The sequence below is a fragment of the Hydra vulgaris genome, chromosome 15 (genome assembly GCF_038396675.1).
Source record: "Hydra vulgaris chromosome 15, alternate assembly HydraT2T_AEP".
In the NCBI taxonomy this organism is placed as follows: Eukaryota; Metazoa; Cnidaria; class Hydrozoa; order Anthoathecata; family Hydridae; genus Hydra; species Hydra vulgaris.
The window spans coordinates 35,972,030-35,998,540 of NC_088934.1; the positions used below are offsets into that span (position 1 = coordinate 35,972,030).

Sequence of the window (26,511 nt, forward strand, 5' to 3'; positions counted from 1 at the left end):
AGAGTTCCTTTTGACATGCCGGGCCGAAAATAGTCCATTCTATGTAGATTTTTCTTTTACTTTTCATCAATTCAGTACAAAGGTAAGTATTATTGTATTCCTTTAAACAAAGTCTTGTCCTTGGAAGGTTGATAAAAAATCATAGTATTAGTTTTTTGTTTAAATTTACAGGTAAAATTTCAAATATATCTGTATTATTAAAAGTAAAATAAATCTTCCAAAACAATACCTTGTGTTAAAGGCAAAACGGTCTTCCACCCCCAGATATTCTTATTTTGATGGTTTTATGGGGAGATGAAGGTAGATTTACTGCAAGTGTGTAGAAAACCTCTCTTAATGATTGTTAAGCAGTCTAAACATCTTTTCTCAGATTTTGATGACGATGATGATGATGATGATGATGATGATGATGATGATGATGATGATGATGATGATGATGATGATGATGATGATGATGATGATGATGATGATGATGATGATGATGATGATGATGATGATGATGATGATGATGATAATGATGAATATGATGATGATTATGATGATAATGGAATGCTTGATGTTTCCAAGGTGTGTCTCTCATTTAGCTTAAGGTGGTCAATTTTGCAAATGAGATTATCACAGTTCTGGCCTCTTGCCGATGGACGGGTTTCAATTTGATCAAATAAAAAAGACTTGATAGTTTCACATTTTTTCTATTGAGCCTTTTTTGAAGGTTAACTCTGCAGCGATCACAAGCTCCCAAAGGATTCCTTTGATCGGCAAAATCAATTTCATCAGAAAATATTTCTTTGACTCGCTCAATCAAGAAGGAGGTTGAAACTCTTTTAGACTTTCTCATACAAAGAAAACAAACAGTTTTTCTGCAATCATTGTTGTATTTAGCTGAGTCATTTTTAATGAAATGACTTGATTTGACACAATTTATCTACCAAAGCAACTAAGGGTCAATACCTTTTCCCTGAAAAAGAGAAAAAAACATTTTGCCAGTTTGCCACCATTATTATGACATTGTGCAAACTACAAGTTTAGCATTTTTAGTTTAAATCAAAAAGCATTATTTCTGTCCTGTTATAATTACTTATACTTTGAACTTACAAATGAGGTGTTTAGAAATATACATTGAAAATTTAGGATCTTTGAGTATTGACATTCTTATACTAGATTTTTTAGGAATGAGTAAAAATCTTAATAAGAAGAAAAATTTTTTTAAACTTTTAAACGCAATAACATAAAAGTTAATTTCCAAACACTCAAATATGCTACATGCTAGAAACACTTGGATGGTATTTCCAGTTTAGAATGAGTCAAAATCATTTTTTTCAATAATTATGTCAACCGGCATGTCTTCATAAAATGTAAAAAATTCAAAATCAATTTTCTTTTTTTGACTGATTGTTCTAATAATTATTTAACTGACACAAAAAAATGTGCTGTGTACAGATTACCAAAAGATCCAGAATAATGTAAAAGGTGGCTATGTGCTTTTCCAGCCTTAGCAACTTCAAGTGCAAGAATGTACAAGCTGATCAACATTTACAGCCACGGACAGTTTGTATTATATGTGATTATTATTAACATGAAAAAATAATTAATCACTGAAAATAATAGTGTTATATGAAGGCGTTGAAAAAACTAGTCTTTAATCAACTGATTTTTACTCTGGTGTACCAAGGTAATATTAATGTTAAAGTTATTATCTTATAAAATTGTTTTTAAAAATAATTTTATTGATTTTATTAACTGCATTTTTTATTAGGTTTATGCTAAATCTTTCTTCAAATTTAAAGTATGAGACGTATCATTATGTATTCTTATTTTGCGTAACAAGTTTGTAAAAAAAACCATGTAACTATTTTGAAGAAGAGATTGGATTTTTTTGAAGCTACAATATATTTTGACTAATATTTAATTATCAAGAAAAAATAATTTTTATAGAAACTTCTATGAAAATCACAAATATTGGTGCTATATTGTATTCTACAGACACTATTGTTTGTGCTTTTCAAGATTTTTCTGCTTCAAGAGCACTTTACAAACAAATTAGAAATGATTACCAGCTTTCCGATGTTTATACTCTACAAAAATCGACGTTAAAAAACTGACACTTTTAATTTAAACAATACCACTTTGTTCTATGTATATTTAGCATATTCAACTTTTTTCTATGTATTTTAAGGTGGAGAACTTTTCGGAAAATCTGTTAATCAACAAGAAAAGTATACAAAAAAAATATTAGCTGCTATGATTAAATGTTATTTTGGTAAACCCACTTTTTATAGTTTGCATGATTCCGATATGCTGCCTTGACTCATTAGTTTCATTCTAAAAATCTTTTGATTTTTAGTATGAAGTTGCTATTTTTATACTTGGATCAGTTTCAAATGCAAACGGAATCTGTATTTCAAATCTATGTGACAATAATAACACCAATGATACGTTTTTCTCTGTTTTTAAAGCTGTTGCAGAAAAAAAATTGTTGACAAAAAATAACTCTTTTTTACTTTATGATTATGTTCATGTTTAAGAAAACATAATAAGTACTTTAATTACAGAAAAAACTCAATAAAATACAGTTTAAGGGCAATAGTAATCATTTGAATTTAAAAAAATGACCTTAAGAAACTTCATTGCTAAGAAAGAAAAAGACTTGTGACATTTAAATAAAGCTTGAGTTTTACTAAAACCTGTTGAGTGATAAAATGTTTCCTTGTATTTGAGAGTTTTTGTGAAGAAATTTGCTCTCTAAACCAGCACATCCTAAAATAAACTGAATCAATGTTAAGGGAACATTTTTATTTCCTAAAAAGTTTACTGATGCCTGGAAAATTAATAATATTCATAAATTTGGTGATTACAAAAGGTTCAGAGATCCGTTGAACTTTGTCACTGAGTTACCGGATGACCTTTTTCCGTAATAACTACTTTCTCTATGAAAGATAAGAGAAAATATGAGTTACCAAAATTAAAAAAAAAAGAAATAAAACACTGACTTTTGAAACATCGACAGCAATAGCCAATATATTGAAGGGTTAGTTGAATTAGCAAAATATTTGTCACATGCATCACACAAATTTATAAAGCTTGGTGAAAGAAATTTTGTAGCTTGGTTTTACGTCAAACCCTATTCAAAGAGCTTCAAGTAAGTTGCGTTAGGGGGCTAATGGTATATACTTTATGCTGTTTCAACAAGCCTTGGAAAAATTAAAATTGAAAGCTCAAAACCACTACTTTATAATATAATTAAGACTTTCAGAACTTAATAATGGTCATTGTTGCATAAACTGTCAGAGGCAATTGATACAAAAAAAAGTGAAATATTTTAATCTTTTAAAACATTAGAATGTAGTTAAATGGCTTCAGTATGAATTGTTAGTTCCCTTCAATTAAAGAAGATCAAGAAGGTAAGAAGATCTTGAGACTAAGACATATTTTTAATTGTAGTAAGTATAGTGCTAACCTCAATGACTTAGATTGAGGTGGATTGACAAACCCAATTGACATTTTATGTTAACTTACTTTCTTTTGTTAGTTATTTTATATTGCACCGAATCTGACTTTTCCAATTTGTTCACATTCCCTTTCTTACTATTTTCAATCAATTGACGATTTTTATTTTTTAAGCAATTTTAAAAATGATATGCACTGTTTGAAAAGTTATAACCTCTTATCAAAGTGTTTTAAAATAATTACTCAATGCTAAACATTCCAAGTTATTCAAAGAAGCCACCACGAAAGATTTTAAAATTGAGTAACTTGATACAAAAATGTTTTGTTTTTTGATCTTTGAAGTTCTTTTGATTAAACTTTGTTTTATCTAAATCTTTTATATTAAATCCCGTTAAATAAATATAAAATTGATCTGCCTTCAGTATTTGTATTTAATAAGTTAGAAACTAATTGATTTTTTAAACTTGTTTAATAAATAAAAAATTAGTCAAAAAAAAATGTTAACTCGGTCTTTGTGTTGTAAACGTTTTACCTTAACTGACTAAAACTATAATGAACAGATTCCGTGGCTTGTTTGCTCGAAAAGCCTAACCCTTTCATTAGATAATAAATTAATTTTATTTCAAAAAATTCCTCACTATGTTTTACTTAATACAAGTTCTTTAGATGATCTAACTGTATTAGAAAGAGAAACAAAATCGTCCAAGAAGTCCACCCTAAATTAATTTTAATCTAAGTTTACAGTGGGCTTCTTGAAGATGGTACATCTGGGACAAATTAAACTGCGAAATGTTGTATATAATGTTTCCCTTTGTTGAAAATTTGTTTTAATATAACGTTATAAATACTTTCATCTAAAAAAATATATTTAAAAACCAATAATATATATATATATATATATATATATATATATATATATATATATATATATATATATATATATATATATATATATATATATATATATATATATATATAATTTTGATCTTGTGAAGTATTGAAAATTTACACAGCGATAAAACACCTTGTTGTATTCAGATTGATCCATGCGTTTTTAAAATTTTGAAAATCACTCCTTTTATCACAAACTTACTTAAAGTATTGAAAATTTTTCACATTTTTAGAAGATTTATAGCAATAACTTTGTCTAACCAAATTCAAAAAAAAATCATGGGTCCACTGTAGGATTTTTTTTTATGATAATTGTATTTCGTCAATTTGCACACATTTTACAATGTCATCCTTAGGATTATATCTATAATAATAATAATATAATAATAAATATCTATAAATACAATCTGACTGGGGCAACTAGAAGACAAAATGTCTTATTATCGAGTCCCTTCAAGAAATAGAGAAAATTAAAATTTTACAAGTTCTAATATTATACAAAAGGATGAATCTAAAAAGTTTAAAAAGAATATTAAAAAATTAAAAAATTAAAAAGTTTGGAAAAAAAGTTATAAAGTTTGCAAAATAGAAAAAACGTTTTAAATAAAAATAAAAAAAAAAGGTATTTACACGTACCGTATGTTTATAAATTAAGTCATATATTGCAAAAGTAATTTAATTTTTTTAAGCAATTATTATAAAAATAAATAAAATTACATAAACATAATTAAATTTTTATTCAAAAAACAAACAAAAACGTGCCAATAGATAAAATAAACATTAAGAAATACGTCTTTTTTTTAATTAAAAGATTGCCTGCCCAAGCTAAAGCTCTCGTCATTGAATTTATATTGTGCCTATCCCTAGATAAGCAGTCAATATGTATATACACTACGGTACGCATATCCTTCTAAAGTCAGTAAGCGTAAGTACTGCGTTAGTACTCCACTGCGCTAGTTTAATTTTAAAATTAAAAACCAATAATAATAAATCTAATTTTTTTAAATTCCCTTTAAATTCGATGATCTTTACCTTTTTAAATTAAATGTGCGAATAGACTATAATTAAACATAGTCTATTACGTATATATTTTCAATACAATACGCAATGTATATTTATATATATTTAAATATTTAAAAGAGATTTAAAATTTAAGAACATTCAAAACATTTTCAAGATTTATATTCATCTATTTATATTTTGTATACGAAATCTATGCAGACCGACAAAAACAACAAAACGATATATTATAAAATTAAAATATTTTTGTTTTATAAAAAAATGAAAGAAAGTATGTTTTGTTTAAATTTTGTAAGTGTTTTTTATAGTTCTTTTAAATATATCAACAGACTTTATTTTTTTCACATTTTTGTCAAGAACAGAGTTCCACTGGCGGTAATGTAATTGAGAAGTCTGATTTTTTTTACGTTAGTATAATGTAGTAATGACTTATTGAGTGTCTTGTTTCATACTTATGAGTAATTAGAGAAAAATTTTTATAAAAACAATTTGTTTAAAATAAAATTTCCTTTTAAAGTTTAAACTTAAATAGAAAGTTATGGCAAATATTCAGTTCATGTTTGTTGATTATTCGCATTAGTAGTAAATAAACATCTTAAAATTTTTGGTCATAAACTTGAGTTTTACTCAAGTTATTGTATATCGTTTATAAAAAGTCAAGTTATTGAACTTTAAAAAACGCTAAAAAGCCTGTCATACAAAAAAAGCAAGAAATAAAAAATATATACAATTTCGAGGTGTTAAAACTGCTATACCATGTCGAGTCTAAAAGAAAAGCCGAATCTGCGACTTCTTATATTAGCATCTCCTATATATTAAACAAGGTTTGTAGTTTCTTCCAACGCAGTTTAAACCGAGAATAACAAGAACAGTTTTTTCTTGATGACTTTACGCTACTATCATACATTAACCATTAAATAAACAAGTCCAGAATAACGTCTTAAACAAGTAATTAACTTGTTACTACAAAGTTGCTAGGTAGTTTTATACAAAAGCACGGTTCGAGTAGAGCAAAATTAGGCTATATATTTAAAGAATGAACTCATAAGTTTTTCAAAAAAGTCAACTTAAAGGATCAGCTTCTTATAAAATTTAAAAAAAAAAATTTTCTCTCCTTTTTTCATCTGATGTACCACCAACAAAAAAAATTAGATTTTTATTTTGTAGTATGGTTACAAAGTCTTTCCTAACAACAAACTTTAAATCCTTGTAGTATGAAAGAAATATTTTCATCATTAGTCGGTGAAAAAGACTTGATCAAATCTATCAAACATCTGTGTTATCGAGAGGTTTTGAACACTATCCTCCCTTATTATTTCCTTATCATTTTGTAATGTTTGAAAACCATTCATACCTAAAGCAGTGACATCATCTAATCCAGCTCTGCTTTTTGACGGTTTTATTGCATGCAATACTTTCCACAATTTTGATTCGGATAATGGTATATAATTGTTTTCACTGCAACTTTTTTAATTGAGCATGATAGCGTGGTTATATTTTGTCGTCAGTATTGCATGCGCTATCTTTTGCTCTTCACCGCTGTCGTATTTCAATTTGGTTATTCCATAAGCAACATAATGTAAAATACCGCTTGTAAATATAAAATCTAAAAAATGTTCACACTTTGTTTGATCAAGACTAGACCGGACGAATACTTTCTTCTCTGAAAATGCCAACCCATCATAAGATGCATGCCATTTTTTTGCTTTTTCTATACGATGTTTGGTTCACTCAAATGTATTCATTACAAACTTTTCAGAATACTTTTTATTGTCTAATAATGAGAGGAAAACTAACTTTTCTATGGAATCAATTTGTTCATATACTTTCTGAGCGCGAATAATTTCATCTGGGATATGGCTATTTATTTCATCAACATTTTTACTGTTAAGTCTATAAGTACTTCCTCTTGTCCAGAAGCTACAGCCTCCGCAAACTTTTTGTTTAAGAAGTTTTGTAAGCAAACATACTTGCGTTTTAACTTATCTTTAGTAGTATCTTCCAGATATTCGAACTTCCTTTTTAATCTATATTTTATTGGACTTAGATTAAGAACATCGGCTTCACTTTTTCAGCGTCAAAGAGGTTCGTCCAAAATCTCTCGTGAAACATTAAATTCACCGGGGTCAAATTCTTTGCAATAACTCCATTTTCTTCATAAACATTATTATCGTTGGATCGTATGACATAAAAACAATTTTTTAAACTATTGATTGGTGTGTGATTTAAAGCATTGTTTATTTTCTGATTTTTACTACTCACAAAAAATATTTATAAGTTTCAAATATATTGTTGTTATTATTCAAATAGAATATTGCTAGAGTGTAATTAATGTAGTAATTATTTATTTAAAAAGTGGGGAATTAATTAAAAGATACATTTTTTATGTTCAAAGTGCTTTGTCTCAAAATATTACTGCAGAATAGTTACAAAGAGTCTAATTATAAAAGTTATATTACAGCCTGCGTTTAAAACTCATAACTACCTTTGCGTTGATGAGGTGTTTCTTGACATTAACATCTCCCAGCTAATGAATGTATAACATATTGTTTGTAATTTTATGTTTATTAAAAAATCCACAATTTCCTTTGAAAAACAACACCAGTTTTCATAAAAAATTTTGTTTTGTTCCATACTCAACTAAAAACAATCTCTAATTACGCAGCCCCTATTTCTCAATAACAAGGATAAAATTATTACTCTATTGATACAAATATTGACAGTTGCCTACTAACAAGTTGTACCACAATCGTGATATCGTATATGTAAACTTAAGTAATTCACTTCTGATCGTATTTTATTATTATTTATTTCAATAGTTATAATTTCTACAACATAGTCAGAAACGCTTAAATTTTTTCTTAATATTACATGCAATGTTTTCTGCAATGCTAAATGCTGATTTTGGAAGATAGAAATTTTAATGGGCTGCTGAGCAAAGTCCGATCCGAATCCCTCATCTGTGCGTCCCAGAAAATATCTACTCATACTTAATCACTTTTAACACTTTGTCCCTTTAATTGTATCTAAAGATAACATGAGTTTTCTTTTTAAATATGTTAGGACTATGTTGCATTGACGTTTGGACATGTTTACATTTTTCAAAACTTAGCACCTCTGCTGTAATGGATCGTTTTGTAAGTATAGCAAAAGATTTTTTAATTTTCAAGCCATAATATATGAAAAGGTCTTAGGTATCACAAAACTTTCTTTGCACTATTAGACTCAATGCGTAATATATTTGCAAATCCTGAAAGAAAGATTGTGTGCAACACTTCACTCTTAGAAATAATTCTCATTAAAAATTGACAAAACTGAACGTTTTTGTACTTTTAAACTATGATAATTAGCTAACCGCACAATGCCACGCAACTTTTTTATATTTTTTGGAGGGAACTTTTGGGTTACGACTGATATTAACTACAAAAGTTATGTGCAACTTTTTGCTTTGTGAAAAAAATAGATTCATAGGAGGCAAAAACTAAATTTCTGAAAAATTTTCAAAAAATCTTAAAATTTTAAACCCGGATTCCGAGTGAACGAAACGATTTTGAAAACTTTTTTTCCCCTACAGGTTTTCTCTATATTCTGATCAATATATAAAAATTCAAGCAACTTTTTTTTTCTTTTTTTTTTTTACTTTTAATTTTAGGTGCTCCAAGAAGTCCTAACGGTCTTGTCACAGGGCACAGCGGAAGTGCATTTAACCAGAGAGTTCACGCCTCCTTCCTTACCGTGACGCGAAAGTATGTCCAGAGCTCATTTCGAACCTGGATCTCCTGCTTATAAAGCAAGCGCTCTAACCATTGCGCCACGGCCGCAATGGAGTTGTCACTTCATCACGGTTAAATTAAAGAGGTCACTTCAACAGTGTCAAGAATTTGCATGATTCTTGCAAAAAATGGTTTTTAAACTATACTTTTGTTTTGTACTTTACTTAAACTTTTTCTTTTATTAAGCTAATTAAACAAACTTTAGTTTGACTGAGAATAAGATTTGAAAACGGAATTTTAAGTGCAAGAAACGTTTTAATATTTGAATTTTTAAGGAACATTTAAGGGTTTAACAAACAAAACACAACTAACAATAATGTACAAAAAAATATTAACATTAAAAATTATAAATTCTTTAAAAGTAAATTTTTTTATTTTTAACAAGTTTTAAAAAATAAGGTGATTGGTTTAGTAATGATTGCAGTTTTTACTAACTTTTTTTTTTCAAAGAAAATTATAATGCAACTTAAATTTTTGAGGAGAAAATGCTTTTTTCGTGTGTCAAATGTTTTTAAAGTAAACAAATTATTTTGTTAATTAGTTTAACGACAATTACGTCTTTAAAATTTATAGACTTTTTCTTACGTCACGAAACGTTTTTTGCCAAATATTGATAACCTGAGAGTGGGCTTTTACGAACTTTATGCTGCTCTGTGTCAATTAGTGGCAAAATGCTTTGTTTGTTGTCTTCATTAAATTATTTTTATCAATATAAAAAAACAAATTAACCATTATCCCTAAAATCGATATATCTCCCTCTACCAAGTTAAAGTTGAATCAAATGTATCTCTGCCATTTTTAATAATTATACACCCTCAACGTAAAAATTTTAGCATTAAATCTACTGCTCTAAACTACTAGACACCTTTAAACAATTTAATGTAAGTGCTTATAAAAGTCGACTTGGACTAAAAATAAAAGATAAAATAAAGTATAACAATAAATAACGAGCACCAGGTATAATTCGCTATAGCGAATTATACCACAGTATACTGTGGTATGTTTACATCGTGTTTTGTAAATTGCTACAGAAAACATTTAGGTCTGCATTATATTTTTACCACAATTAATAAAATTCAATTACCTTAAGTTCAAAAAACTTCGTTGAAGACTTGCAAAACAATCTTTGATTGTTTGTTGTTAAAACCACTTCTAATATATTAGAAACGTTAGGAAATTATAGTTGAACGCATAGAATTTAGCTTGTAGAAACAAGTTCATATAAAAGAAGATAGATAGTGATACTGTGTAAGAAAATGCAAAAAAAATTCGGTGGGAAATTTTAGAACATATTATAGAACAATATTGTAAAAAACTGTTTAATTCATAATGGTTACTGAAACATATTGATAAGCAAGCAAAAAAAATACTAGTTTCAAAAAACCAGCAGCTGATATGGGTTTACAGAGATAGAGGTATCTTGCCCCGTAAAGCATTAGTGCAGTAAAAAAGAGAAGGGCTCCTTTTCCAATGCAACAAAGCTTATATTCTAAAACAACACAACGCTTATACCAAGCCCTAAAGATTTGGGTCAGCATTATGAAAAATGAATTAACAATAACAGAACCAACAAAAAAAAATTTTTAAAGGTCATAAAGCCGTAGATTATTAATAAATTAAAAAGGAATGTTCAGAGTCAATTTCCAGCAAATAAGCTAACTAATAAAAGTACACAATTAGTAGCCGCTAGACATTACTGAGAGACTATTTTTCAAATGAATGCTTTGTTACTTATTTGTATAATGTTTTTCAAGCTTTTTAAATGTTAATGATTCCGTCATTCATAGATTAATAATAAACCCATGTAAATAATATGAGGATAATACATAATTCGAATTTTGTATTTCCCTCACATTAATCCTGATCAACGAAACGTGAAAAACTAAAAAAATAGTTTTTTCTGCATTCATATTTATCTATTTTTATAATTATATTAATTTATATATAAACTATATAAGTTTATATATATCTAGTTTTGGTGCTTATGTATAGTTGTTTGTACTAGTTAATTAACACAATAAAAAAGTATAGTGGAAGCAAAATGTTTGCATACCTTCGTGTTAACTTTGATACCCGAGGTAACTTTGATAATTTTTTTTTCAGTACTTACTTTCAGTAAATACTTTTTCAGTATTTTTTTCTTTATAATACCTTTGTAATATTATTTTATTATCTTTTCTATTTTCAGTGTCTTTGGTTTAAAATAAATACACACTAATCAAAAGTTTACGAAGATTTCATAAACTCGGTTTGAAAGGTAAAAAACATACAATTATAGATGAAAATGAAAAAAGTTTATAAAAACTGTATAAAAGTGTAAAAAACGTTTTCTAAACAGTAATAAAATAACATACTAACGTGTTTTTTTTATATACCTATAGGTACATACCTACCTATCCGTAATATGAGGACCTACAAGAGGAAGCATGGGAGTCGTGCTTATTGTTCACATTCAGAAACTCAGTAGTTAGCGGCCCTTCAGTGTTGTCAGAAGGGTTTTCTGAAAGCATCTAAAACGTTTAAAATTCCATATGGGATATGGCACAACAGAATAAAAGATAAATATGGAAAACAAGTCGGACACACAGCTGCACTTTCTTTTGATAACGAGAATCACAAATTTGAAGACAATAAACGTTCATTATGATTGGAAAATGCCTGGTGATGGATTAGATATGCGTTTAATAGTCAAACATTATCTGGATCGCTCCGGTGTTAAAAACAGGTAGTTTAACAACAATTTACCAGGGATCAATTGAAAGAATGGAGAAGAATTCTAGAATGTTGGCAAAAAGAAAGTCACATCAAAGGTACAATACCAAAGACACATTTTTCTGGTTTAATGTTGAAGTTGTATCAAAGACTAAAAGAACAGACCTGATTTCTTGGCTTTTCGGCTTGCGGAATGTCTCCACTCAACAGAGGTGATATCTTGAAAGACTGACAAATGAGAACCGCGATGTTGTTGGTGAAAAGTTAAAGAAATCTTTGGTACGATTGGTAAGGAAATGCTAAAAGATCAAAAAAAAATTAAATCCACATGCAAGTATTTAAAAATACAGTAATTCTAAATTGCAGTGTCGCAACGCGTTAGTTTTTGCGCATATGTTTGCTTTGCTAAAATGGTTTTTCCTTATTTTTAATCAATCTAAAACAAGGCGTCGTTGTTTCATATCACGTTATGTTTTAATGTTATACAAGTGGTCAAAAAAGGGCTCGGCTGCAAAAAACTATTTATGGCTGCAAGATGAGATTTAAAACTTGCTCATGCCCAAATAATAATTAATATGTATATTTGCTTATTTTACTTATGCATCTTGATATAGAGAAGGACCCAAGAACTTCGAGCCTGGCCTCGGCCCGAGGGGAGAGAAATATTTGCTAATTTTGTTCAAGGTGCCCCAAGAAAACCTAACGGTCATGTCACAGAGCACCGAGCAAGAGCATTTAAATAGGAAATTCACAACTCCATTCTTACAGATGGAGCTAAATATGTCCTGAGCTCGTTATGAACCCTGGATCCTTGCTTGTAAAGCAAGCGCTCTAACCACAGCGGCACGGCCGCACAAATCCTAAACCCCCAAGCCAGTCTGACCCTGAATCCAAATATATGTTTACAAATGATGCAATCTTAATATCATACAAGCTTTTATTGATCTGTATAAAATATGTAATTTTTTATCTTTATTGTTATTAATATAATTGTGTTATATCTTATATTTTGCAGGGAATGAGAAAAGAACAAGATACTCATGTCAATTCTTCAACACAAAACCATCTTTCAATGGCAATATCAAAAGTTGTTGTAAATGAGAAAAAAATTACCATTCTTGAGAATGAAATGACCATTCTTAAGAATGAAAAGGTAAGAAAGTAATTTCTGTAAAAAAAATTATTTTAATTAAATATAAATTTAAAAAAATTGACAACAAAAATAAATGCGAAAAACTAACTACTCCTTGCGTCTAGTTCTAAAAATCTGTTAATGTATGCTGACCGTTGAATAGTAAAATATAAATAAGATAAAAAAAAATAAAGACAATGAAGATAGAATACACAATAAAATTGAAAAAAAAAACATAGTTTAAAAATTATCTTAACGATATTAATATACTAACAAAAAAGACTGGTATTTAATGTTTTTGTTTTGTGGATATTTAAAAAAAGAAAGCTAAATTTATCGCGGTAGTTAGTTTAATGGTTATAACTTCCGAACCAAAAAAAATATTTTAGCTATCCAATAATGGTATAATCAGATTAACTGTCATATGATAAAAAAATAAAATTAAGATCTAAACTTTTTTGAAAATATAGTAAAATGTTAGAACTTTTTTTTATTTTATTTGAAAAGCAGGAATGTTTATTTGATTGCAGCATTTATGGGATTTCTAAATCTGAAAATTTAAAATAAGTTTTCCTGGGTAGTGGGCGTTATTTTAAACAGAAAAACAACTAAAAATATCAAAACTAATGAATGCTTTTAGTTATTCAGCGGAAAAACCGGGACATTCACAGGCCTGAATATAGATAAACTTGTATTTTATATTTTTCAGAAAATATATCAAGTTAAATTGCTATTAGTTATTTATTACTAACTCTTATTACGAGATCCTTACTGCTAATTTATTATTTATCATTTGACAGTTATTCTGATTACAATATTTGATAGCTAAAACGTTTTTTGTTTGTTGTTAAAACCATTAAATTATTTTCCACAATAACAATAGGGTTGAGTCACCTATAATAAATAGGGTCCACAATATTAATATCCTCCACTTTAAATTAATTTCCACAACATTAAAATGGTTTCACGATATTAATAAGGTTGAGCAAAATATCAAAAGTTATTGCAGTTGAAAATAAAAATATGTTAAATGAGAAGGGAAATGGTAGCAAAAATAGCCATTCTTAAAAATATAATGGGAAAAAAGTAATTTAAATAAAAAATTGTTTTAAATTAAATAAAAATTCTAAAAAATATTTGACATAAAAAGTTATGCGACAAGAAACTACTTCCTCATTGCTTTTCTAGCGAAAAAAATCTGTGAATTTACGCTGAGCGTTGAAAAGTAAAACTTAAATAAAATATAGAAAAATAAGGGAAATTAATATAGATTAATCAAAAAAAATTGAAAAAAAAAATTGAAAACTAAATTTACTTTTGTTTTCAATTTTATTTGGTTATTTAAAAGGGGGAAAACTAAATATATATTGTGGAAATTAATGCAAGGTGGCACAACTCATATTGTTTAACTCATTATTGCACAATTAATATTGTGGAGCCTGTTTAATAGTGTTGAAATTAATTTAAGGTGAAGCCTAATAATATTGTGAACCCTATTAATATTGTGGATAATAGGTGGCTCAACCCTATTATTATTGTGGAAAATAATTTAATGGTTTTAACTTCAACAAACAAAAAATGTTAAATATTGTTATCAGAATCACTGTCAAATGATAAATAATAAACTAGCAGTAAGCATCTCGTAATACGAGTTAGAAATAAATAACTAATAACAATTTAACTTGATATATTTTCTGAAAAATATAAAATAAAATTTCATCTATATTCAGGCCCTTGAATGTCCCGGTTTTTCCGCTGAAAAACTAAAAGTTTCAATTAGTTTTGATATTTTTAGTTGTTTTTCTGTTTAAAATAACGCCCACCACCCAGGAAAACTTATTTTATATTTTCAGATTTAGAAACCCCATAAATGCTGAAATCAACTTAACATTCCTGCTTTTCAAATAAAAAAAGATTGCTTTTATTAGTCTTGGCATTTAGTAAAGACCACGGAACTTAAGTTATTACATTCTTTTTCATAACAGCAAGCTTTGAAAACAGCACCAGAGCATTATTTTACATTTTTATTATTTTGTTTTAGAATAAGTAAGTTTATTAATATAGGGGAGCATTATTTTACATATTTATTATTGTGCTCATAAATGGCTCGTTATTATTGTGCTCATAAGTGGCTCGTAAAACATTTCTTATAAATGGTCATTATCAATTATGGTACCAAAAAATACATAAGAGCTTAGTAATAACAGAGTGTTCCAATAATGCTCCCCTTTATTAATAAACTTTTCGTTAAACAGAGACAGACTGTGTTTCAAAGGCATTGTGTTAAAAAAAAAGTTACAATAAATTACTATAATCATAACTTAAGTTATTCTTTTTAATGACAATGACAAAAAAAAATATTTATGGTTAGTTGTGCTATAGCATAAAATGCTATAGCGCAACTAACCATAAAAAAAAGCCTTTTTAATGTTACCACTAAATAAAATTATTTATACCTCAATAGTTTAGAATTCCATTTTCTTCATACCTGTTAAATAATGATTAATGCAGTAAATTTCATGTCATATAAATTTACTAAATTAAAACCATGACTCAATAGCAAAGCAAACCAATAAAGCGATGACAACTAAATACAAAAATTCATTTTTAGGTTAATAATAACCAGTTATATTAAAAATTTAATTAAATTTGATTCGTAAAAAAATGTATTGACTAATATTAGAACTAATATACATATCAAATCTGAAAATAGTCTAATTATTAATAGTCGTAAAAATTGATAACAAAAAAGTTATTATAATAATTTTAAACTTATCAGTCGTTGTGTCGTAGAATATCTGAAAGTAATAAGAAACAAAAAGTTAAGTATAATAAAAAATAGATATACGCAAGTTATAAATTTTAGCATTAAATCTACTGCTCTAAACTACTAGACACCTTTAAACAATTTAATGTAAGTGCTTATAAAAGTTGACATGGACTAAAAATAAAAGATAAAAAATTTAGGAGCAAAACAGACATTATATTTTCCACATCCATAGTCTTTGCTAGCATTATTTCTAGAGGTAATATGCTTTGCAGCATATTACCTCTAGAAAGCCATCTCACCTCAGTATAATAAAGCAGACCACCATATTCAGAGTCATTTTCAGCAAGAAAAGCCTCAAATTTCTTACTTCGTAATGCGCTGGACTTAATGCTGTTTATTGCTTTAACTACTACAGACATTACATTTTCCACATCCATAGTCTTTGCTGTTAAATTTTGCTGATGAATAATACAATGCAGCTTAATTAATGACAAGTTGTTTTCTGCCATTTCATTTTCCAGTCCGGAAACAACACCCATTTTTTTTCCAATCATTGAGCTGCCACCATCTGATGTAATTGAAATTAATCTGTTGTAAGTCAAGTTGAATTTTTTAAAAACTTTCTTCATGGCAAGAAAAATGTGTTCTCCTTTTGTTCTGCCTTGCATAGGATAGATGTCAAGTAGCTCTTCAGTAACAAGAAAATCATTATCAATACCACGAATAAAAATAGCAAATTGAGCAGTTTGTGATATATCAGTTGGTTCATCAATAGCTATTGAATAATACTGAAATGCTTTTATTCTTTCAGTCAATGACAAACTCAGATCATCAGCAATATCACATGTTCTTTGTGTAATTGTTTGTCTTGAGAGGAACATATTATTTGAAATTTTCAATTTTTCAGGACAAATGTTTTTGAACACAATTTCAAGAGATTCCTTAATAATTTCCCCATCACTGAATGGTTTACAATTTTTAGCTATAAGAAGACTCACTTCAAGAAACTATTTTAGCAGCATATTGCTAAAATAGTTTCTTGCCATAAATTACTGAGCAGAAGTTTTATCTTACTGAAGGTTCATAGTTGTAAAACTGAGATAACTTAATATGATTTCTAACCAATGTTGCAAGTTCAGGTGCCATTTCTTGGAAAAATAAGTGAATAAAACGTAGAATCTAAGTTAACTGACATTCTAAATGACCTTTTGGGAAAATGACTTCCCTAAAAGCATGTGGAGCAACACCTTCTCCAAAGAATACAACTTCAACTTCACTAACTATAGTTTGCAAATAAAACATTAAATTATGTAAGTAAAGTTGATAACTATGTTGTTGCTAAAATTTACTGCTGCAATTGGGTCAGAGATATGCATTTGATAATGTTGGTGGAATATCTTGATCTGGCCAAAGATTAACTACACAATAAAAAACTTGACCGCATATTTTAAAACATGGCGGCCTATGATTCATAGGTTAAAGCAAATTATCAGTAAATTAAGCAAAATAATGAAAAGAATTAAAATTATATCTAATATATTTTAAAAAATTGATATTGGAATTACAATATATATAACTTACTGTAAATAAGGCAGAAATAGTGAAAATGGAAACCTTCCAATTATGGCAACATAAAAAATGTGTTTCATTAAGACATTATTTAGCACAACAATGCTGACAGATCTGGTTCATTTCTGCTAAATAGTTAAAATTTAAAAATTTCTTATATATATATATTCAGATACCTTAAAAAGAAGCATAACACATCATTTTTTTGATAACTTCCGACAGAATTTTTTTGTATTTGTCTATTCCTTTTTATTTTTTCTAAGAGAAAATATATATATAGTCAGTGCCGTAACTAGGCAGGTGCAACAGGTGCACTTGCACAGGGCCCGTAGATTAGGCGGCCGTGAAATGGAACTTTAAACTGACGAAAAATTATTTGTTCTATTAATAAATACTTCTATTAATTTTTTTTTTTAATTTTTTAAAATTTTTTTTTCCTATTAAGTAGCACTGTATTGTATTTCAATACAGTGCTACTTAATTCTATACTGCAATTTAAAATTTCTATATTCATTTCCAATTACAAATTGTAATATTTTGGCGCGAATTCAATCAGCGATATCTGGTGGGCAATAGAATAAAACGTATTGTGTGTGTAGTAATGTGGTGAATTTAAAAAATGTGTGAAGCAATTTTCATTTTTAATCAAAGCAACATAAAAAAACTTATTGTCATTATTAATGACACATTATTAATGCCACATTATTACAATTTATAATTTCCAATTAGAATTTAAAATATACTCGTTTATAAAAACATCGTAAGTTTGTTTTATTTAAATATAGATTGGTTAAAAATAGCTATAAAAAAACTAATTGTTAAACCACATCAAGCCAATTATTCTATTAATTACATTAAACTAAATCATCAGGTAAGCTTTCTAAAATAATAAAAACTTAATTAAACACTTGAATCGTAAGATAGCGTTGGCAAGCACATATTTCAATTTACCGATAAATTTTTTTTTTACAATTTTTTATTTTCGATATATCTGGTAATCTAGTAGCTCCAGAGATAAATCATAAATTTATATTTAATATTATTATTTTTATCTAGTCAAACAATGTCAAAACAATTATCGGGCGCTCAAAAAAGAAAAATTAACAAGCAAAAACAAGAAGAATGCAAATTAATGTCGCAGCAATTTACTAAATGGCTTTAAAAAAATCCACAAATTGAAGAAACTAATATATCTAGACCTAGTTCTGATTTACAAGATGAAGATGCTGTGCTACAATTGCAACCTATAAGTTTAATTGATCATAATGATATTATTACAAATGTCGAAAATAAAAATATCGAAAGTACAAATGTCGAAAATACATGTACTACTAATGTTGAAATTGAAAATATTGTTATAAATTTGCCATCTATTACACCAAACGTCAATATTATTCTACAAGAAATAATGCTAAATTACAACGACCCAAATTCTTGGCCTGCTATTTCAAATAATGTAATATATTCCCTTGTCAAGCATGGTCCAGAACAAGGCAATAATGTAAACGTTAATACCATTATATCAGCAGACAATACAGGGCGAAAATTTACAAAGGATTGGTTTTATGTGAAACATATTAATGGAGAAATGGTTATAAGAAAATGGCTGTTATATTCTATTAATCAAAACGCAATATTTTGTTTCCCTTGTATTCTTTTTGGCCACAAATCTCATAATATTACAGACCCCCATAAAGGATTCCGTGATTGGCGACATCTTCATCCTGTTATTCCACAACATGAAAATTCATCTGATCACAGAAACAATTTTGTAAAATGGAAAGTGATGGAAACAAATATAAGATCAGGGAACACACTCGATGATTATTTAATTAATTCAATTAATGAAGAAAAAATGGTATGGCGTGAAATATTAAAAATCGTTGTAGATGCTATTCTATTCTGCGCCAAAAATAATATTGCTCTTAGAGGTTCAAATGAAAAAATTGGAGATCCAAATTGTGGAATTTTTTTAAATTTGATAGAATTTGCTAGCCATTATAATAGAACATTAAAAGAACGTATTGAAAAACATAAAAAAGGTTCTGTTTCATATTTTTCACCCATTATTCAAAATGAAATAATAAAATTAATTGGTGATAAAACTAGAAACGAAATCATATCTAGAATTAAAAAATCAAAATACTACACAATTTTATTCGACTGCACTCCTGATATATCAAAGAAAGAACAAATGAGTCAGATGATACGATACATCCATGTTGATTCTAATGGTAAGGTAATGATCGAAGAAAGCTTCATCGACTTCATTCACTCACATGAAAAAACAGGAGAAGGTTTAACGACTGAAATTTTAAATAAACTAGAAGGTGATAAACTGGATATTAATGATGCCAGAGGACAAGGATATGACAACGGTGCTAATATGGCGGGAAAATACAAAGGAGTCAGAGCGCGTATTTTGGAAATTAATAGTTTGGCAATATTTATACCGTGTGCAGCTCATAACTTAAATTTAGCTGGTGTCCATGCTGGCTCTACATCACCAGAAATGATAACTTTTTTTGGTACTGTGCAAAGATTATTCAATTTTTTCTCGTCATCAACAACACGATGGGAAATTTTAATGAAGTCTTTAAAATTGACACTTAAAAGTTTTTCGGACACAAGATGGTCATCAAAAGCCAATGCAATAACATCACTAAGTTTACATCTATCAGAAGTAAAGAAAGGATTGGAATCGATTTCAAATGATTTATCAAATCAAGAAGCTGAATCAAATGCAAAAAGTTTATTGTTACTAATTAATTATAGATTTATCTGTACCCTTTCTATGTGGAATAAAATTCTACAATGCATTGACAGAACAAATAAGGCATTACAACGAAAAGATATACCGATAGACCATGCAGCAAAATTAATTGATGCACTACGTTGTACATTACAAGGACTACGAGAAGCAGATTTCGAACAAAATTTTCAGGAAGCAAAGAATTTAGCTGAAACAATGAATTTACAGGCTGGATTTCCTGATAAATGCAAGAAAAAAGTTAAGAAAATGGCAAATTATGAGGCAACAGATGAAGGAAGTAATATGACTCCAGAACATTTGTTCAAAATGCAAATTTACAAGATTTTTGATACTTTATTGTCTCAACTAGATTGGCGTTATGAGCAACTGCGAACTATCTGCAATGATTTTTCCTTTCTGGATGGTATGTCTTTGGAATCGACCAGCGTTTTGGATTTAAAAAAGTCGGCTGCAGATTTAGCAATTAAGTATAGCAAAGATTTAAATATGTACCAGTTCACCTGTGAAATACAAAGCTTTAAATTTGAAGCATCGACAATAATACCTAATATTAAAACTGCAACTCCACTAGATATTTTGCAAGCACTTCATGACTTTGGCTTAATTGAGTCTTATCCGAATATTAATATTGCTATCCGGATATTTCTCACTCTTCCAGTTACTACTGCGTCGTGTGAGAGAAGTTTTAGTAAATTGAAATTGATTAAAAATTATTTAAGACCTACTATAGGACAAGAAAGATTATCTAATCTTTCATTAATATCTATTGAATATAACATTGTTAAAGATATTAATTATGACGACGTTATAAATGAATTTGCGCAAATGAAAGCGAGAAAAGTGCAATTTTAATAAAGAAATTTTTAAAAATAATAAATTAAAATATATTTTTTATTTACAATTTTTCCAAAAAAAAGTTAGGCTTAGGGGGCCGAAAAATGAAATTTTGCACAGGGCACTAGAAAAGCTAGTTACGGCGCTGTATATAGTCAATATTATAGATTCAGAGAAATATAAAATATAATGAAATATACGTAAACTTATGCATATAAACTTTCATGTCCACAAACACCAGTCCTATTTTATTTAATTTTTTGTGTTAAATACATAAATAAAATTCCAACTTAAAATAAAACTGAATAGCAAGCTGTGCAAATGCAGTATAGAAATTTTTTAATATTGAATTAATCAGAATCAATTCGACTTTCTATAAACGTTTACTTTTATTAACTCTTCTAATAACAAAAAATAAAAATGAAGTAACTAAAAAGCAATTCAACTCTTTCCAATTGCTATAAAAAATAAAACAAAACCTGCATAAAATAATTTCAAAAATATTAAAGACAAAACTGAACCAAAAAGAAATTGCACAGTACTAAAATTGTCAGTACTGATATAAAAAAATTATTTACCTGTCATTTTAGTTCTAACTTCTTCCAAAAAAAAGAAAACAGGCTTTTTATTTTTCTTATTAAAATAAGAAAAATAAAAACAACCAACAACAAACAAACGATTAATTAAATTTTTATTGCAAAATTGAACAACGAACAACATCAATTCTTCTAAAATCTAAAAGTTTATCAGCTTTAATTTGCTTGCAGACCTAGCTTGAAAGATGGCATCGGATAAAGAATCGCATATAGAAAAGCCTAGAAACTTCTTTAAAATGACGTAAGACGACTATTAACTAACTGTTAAATTATAGCATTAGCCAAATTCAATCGATGCGGTTCGCACGCTTACGTATACGATGTAAGAAAAAAAATTAAAATGGTAGCTTTTCAGTTTGATAAGGTATCAACAAGTGTTCTACATCTTAATATTTATATATTTTCTGGGTGGATTTTTAAAACGCCTTAATTGTATTGTGTTTCTGCTTTATGCTTTGTAATAGTTTTAAATTAAAAGATTCAAATGGTCTACTCAAATACTATCGTTTACCAAGATCAGAAAGTGAACAAAAAACCTATATGAAGTTTTAAAACAAGTTTATAAAGAGAGATAAAATACAAACAATTTGCCAGACATTATTATTCAAGTTAAACAATATGAAAAAAGATGCAAAAAAAACTGACTAGCTAATATAAAATTTGAATCAATCATAAAAAGAAATTGATATGCTAAACAAAAATACAATTCAGCAAATAGAAAATTATATTTATAAAAACACATTGTTTTGGAGTCATGCGGTTACGAAGGTCAATATTTAAAATACCAGTTTTAAAAAGCTCTCTATTAACGAGAAATATTCTATGGCTTTTAAACCGTATAGTACTTTGCTCCTTAGTATTTTCAGTGTTATTTAGGATATATTGGTGACACTTTTGTTATTATTTTTAAAAGCGTTATTTTTTCCTAAATTATCATTTGAATTTTATGTGAGTTTATTGATATAGAAGTCAATGTTTTCTATTTTACTGTTATCTATGTGAAATAAAACTGCATCAAATAACGACGTATGAAAACAAATAAATTTGATGAAACAAAGGCAGTTCTTTGTGAGTATTTATAATGTAAATGTTGACAGACAGATGATTTGCGTTCAAATTTCAATTTCATTAGTACAAAATAAACACGTTACAACTAAGCAACCATTTTTTTTTTGTTACTTATTATTAATTTAAACAATTGAAGACCTCAGTGGAAAAACTGGCGTTGTCACATTTAAAAAGTATTGAGAAACTATTTATTGATCATTAATAAAATTCTTTATTTATGATATAGCAATTTTGTCATCTTTTTTTTTTTTTTAGGACTCAGTTAATTTTTAAAAATGATTACACTCTGTAACTGTTCTGTACAAGATAGAGTCTAAATCTTTTCTTTTATAGCTTTCATTGTAGTTAGTATTTTATCATTATTGTTATTTAAAATATACATGGCAGGGAGGGGGTAAAATATAACTTTTGCCGACTAGGTTTACATTTTATTAGAAAAAGATTAAAAAAAAAGGTTCTCGTTTTTAAACTTTCGCCGACTGAAAGTCTACATTTGCCGACAAGGTACTTGTCATCAAAACTAGCAGTAAGCAACCCGTAATACGGGTTATTAGTAACTAAATCATTGTTTGTAGTTAACGACAAAAAAGACTACATTAACATCGTTAAGTTCTTTTTTAAAATCTGTTACACACAGCAGGTACCATAAAAAGAAAAAAACTATAAAACAACATTTATTAGCATCAATTATTTTTAATGTAACAAAGAGTGCAGACTACAATTCAAAACATTGTAATGAAAAAGATGAAACCATTTAATAACAAAATTAAAAATTTCTAATAAATTCATATTCAGATACCTCAAAACGAAGCACAACACAACATTCTTTTGACAAATTCCAGAAGAATTATTTTTAATTTTTCTATTCCTTATCATTTTTCCTAAGAATATAAAATATGCATATAGATAAAGAGAAATATAAAATAGATTGAAATAAAGGCAAACTTATGTATATAAATTTACATGACCACAAACAACAGTCTTATTTTATTTAACTTTTCATATTAAATACATAAATAAAATTTTATTCTCATTATTATTTCTACAAAAAATAATCTTAATCTATAAACAACTATATGAATTGAACTTACTAAAAAAACCATCAGCTCCTCCTAACTGCTCTAGAAAATAAAACAATACTTGCTTAAAATGTTCTAAAAAGACTAACGACAAAACTGAAACAGTTTACTAAAAAAGAAACATTGTACTAAAAAAACCATTTTACCAGTAATTTTAGTTCTAACTACTTCTAAAAAATGAAAACAGGCTATAAAAATTAGAAAAATAAAAGCAACCAACAAAAAACAAACGATTATTTAAATTATTATTTTAAATAATAAATAACATCAATTCTTCTTGAAAATAAAATTATGTCAGCTCTAGTTTCCTTGCTGATCTCACTCAAAAGACCGCATGGAACATATGACCGCGCATAAAAAAGTTTAGAATCTACTTAAAAACTAAGAAATAGTGTATTTTACAAAATACAGAACCGTAATTAACAATACAAACAATGGGCATAACAATGCACACTAATATTCATAAGCGTATTAATATTATATTGATGACGAGACAGAAGTCTTGTCATCAATATGATATTAATACGCCAATGAATATTAGTGCAAATACAGTATAGAAATATTACAGGATTTTTTTTTTCATTTAAAAATACGAAAATATGTTTGTGTCTGTTAATTCAAGTAAATACTGCTTAACTATATTTTTAAAACAACTTATTGAAGTTATACTTTTCATATTTTCATTAAGAACTATGTTCTACAGACGAGGCCCTCTATATGAAATTGAGTAATCAGATGTTTTAAGAGTTGACTTAGGTAAATTGAAATTATGGATAGAGCCCCTTGTTAAGTATATAAGATTAATTTTTAGAAATCGGTTATTAAAGCATTTTGGAAGCATGTCATTTTAATATTTAAACATGAATAGCAAGTTTTGGAACACGTTTTATTTATAGACATTAAGAGCTTTAATTTCCCTGAGTAACGGCTCGGAGTGGGCGTATTTATACACATTACATATAATTCTAAATGCTTGTTTTTGCTTAATATATATATTTTTTAATGCTGAAGGGCAAGTAATTGCCCAAGCAGTTTTACAATAGCTTATGCAACTAGGGATAAAAGAGTAATATAAATATATTAAATATTTTTTACTTAGTAGGTGTTTTGTTTTATGCATAATGCCTATAGTTGTAGAAATTTTGTTTTTAACTAGCGTATTATGATTTTTCCAATTAAGATGTTAATCAAATATTATTCCTAAAATTTTAAGTGATGAAACTTTGTTTACTACATTATTATTTATTATTTGCTGAGAAAGTTGCAGATGCAAGTCATCGGATTTAGATTGATGATGAAATAAAATGTACTTAGTTTACTAATATTAAAAGAGAGTTTGTTTGATTTAAACCAGTCATTTAAGTATTCCAGCTCACGATTTACTGAAAAGAAAATTGTTTTTATATTGGAATGAGTATAAAAAAGATTAGTGTCATCAGCAAAAAGAACAAAATTATGCATGTTCGAAGATAGGTCATTTACGTAAATCAGAATTTTTTTGTTTACGTTTTTCATTTAGGTAAACCAAAATTTCATTTACGTAAATCAGAATTTTCAAATTTTATTATCAAGTGGTCTGGGTAATAAGAGCACTTTCGCTACTTTTTTAACCTCTCTGTTTTTAAGACAAAATTTCGGGTGCCCAAATATCTAAGTGGATCATGAGTAGGGATTCCTAAAATTTGTTTATTCGCAAAAATTTCGGATCCGGCATAACTATTTTTGAAAATATTCCAATTTTCGCTTAAAGTGCTTATATTACCCTAATCTACTCTATATCGTAACGAAGACCAAGAATATTCTTGGACTTCGTTAACACTATATAGTACTGTTAGTTTTGAAAGTTCTATCAATTAAACAATTTATATAAAAAATAAGTTAAAAGAAAATGAAGTAAAGCTTTAAAGCTTTAATAAATATTTATAAAAATCTTTAAGTAAGAAAAATGATTGAAAAACAGTTAAAAGAAATCTTTATAAAGAGGATGAAGAGGTATGGTTGTTTCACTTCTTCCTTTGTGTTTAAAAATTTGTTATTTATTCCAGAAAAGGTTTTTTTTTATAAGAAACGGTTGTTATTGTTGAACTGCTTGACTTAAATAGAATTATATCGGAAAAAGATATTTTGGTCTTTTCTTCCTTTCTCGTGATAAAAGATATTAATGATTGTTTGTTGTTGATGTAATACAAGAATTTTATGAAAAGCTAAAATATAAAATGCGGCTATTTATCGGCGTAATTTAATTTTGGTTTAGGATAAAGGTTTAAAATATTTGAGTATTGGTTTATTTCGCTATATTTTAAAAAATTTGAACTTCCAGATTTGTTTTATTTTGAAATAGATTAACCGGGGTATTATGAAGTTTTAACAGGGATTTTGTTATATTATTGTTTTCATTATTGTATTCGTATTGTATTGTAATCGTATTGTATTTTATTATTGTATACATTACTATATTCGTCATACTATTTCGTTATATTATATTTAATATATTATTTCGGACATATTATTGAAGATTAAAGAGAGTTACAAAGCATGCTTCATTTCGCGCACTTTTATTGCACGGAATGAAACGAAGTAAATAAAACTTTTTAGTGCACAAAAGGACACAAATAGTAAAAAAATTCAACTTTATAATAAATAAGAATAAAAATAAGAATAAATTTTGGTTCACGGAATTAGATGATGCTTGTTTGACCAGCAACATGATTTTATTTGTTGAAAAGGGAAATGAGTCTCAACTGATTTTTCACAACGACGAGAAAGTGGCTCAAGAATGGTGTTTATGTGTGCAGAAAAATATTTTTTACTAAATAATATAGTTTAAATGGTACATGCAAAAAAAAG

General features: G+C 27.6%; 1 protein-coding gene across 1 annotated transcript in view; it reads left to right on the plus strand.

Moving 5' to 3' along the window:
• The window catches only part of LOC136091285 (TNF receptor-associated factor 5-like), a 138,562-nt gene that overhangs the window by 91,647 nt on the left and 20,404 nt on the right, over positions 1 to 26,511 (plus strand). The window contains exon 10 of the mRNA XM_065818648.1: positions 12,859 to 12,996. Within this exon, the coding sequence (XP_065674720.1) occupies positions 12,859 to 12,996 (138 nt within the window). The remainder of the gene's footprint in view (positions 1 to 12,858; positions 12,997 to 26,511) is intronic.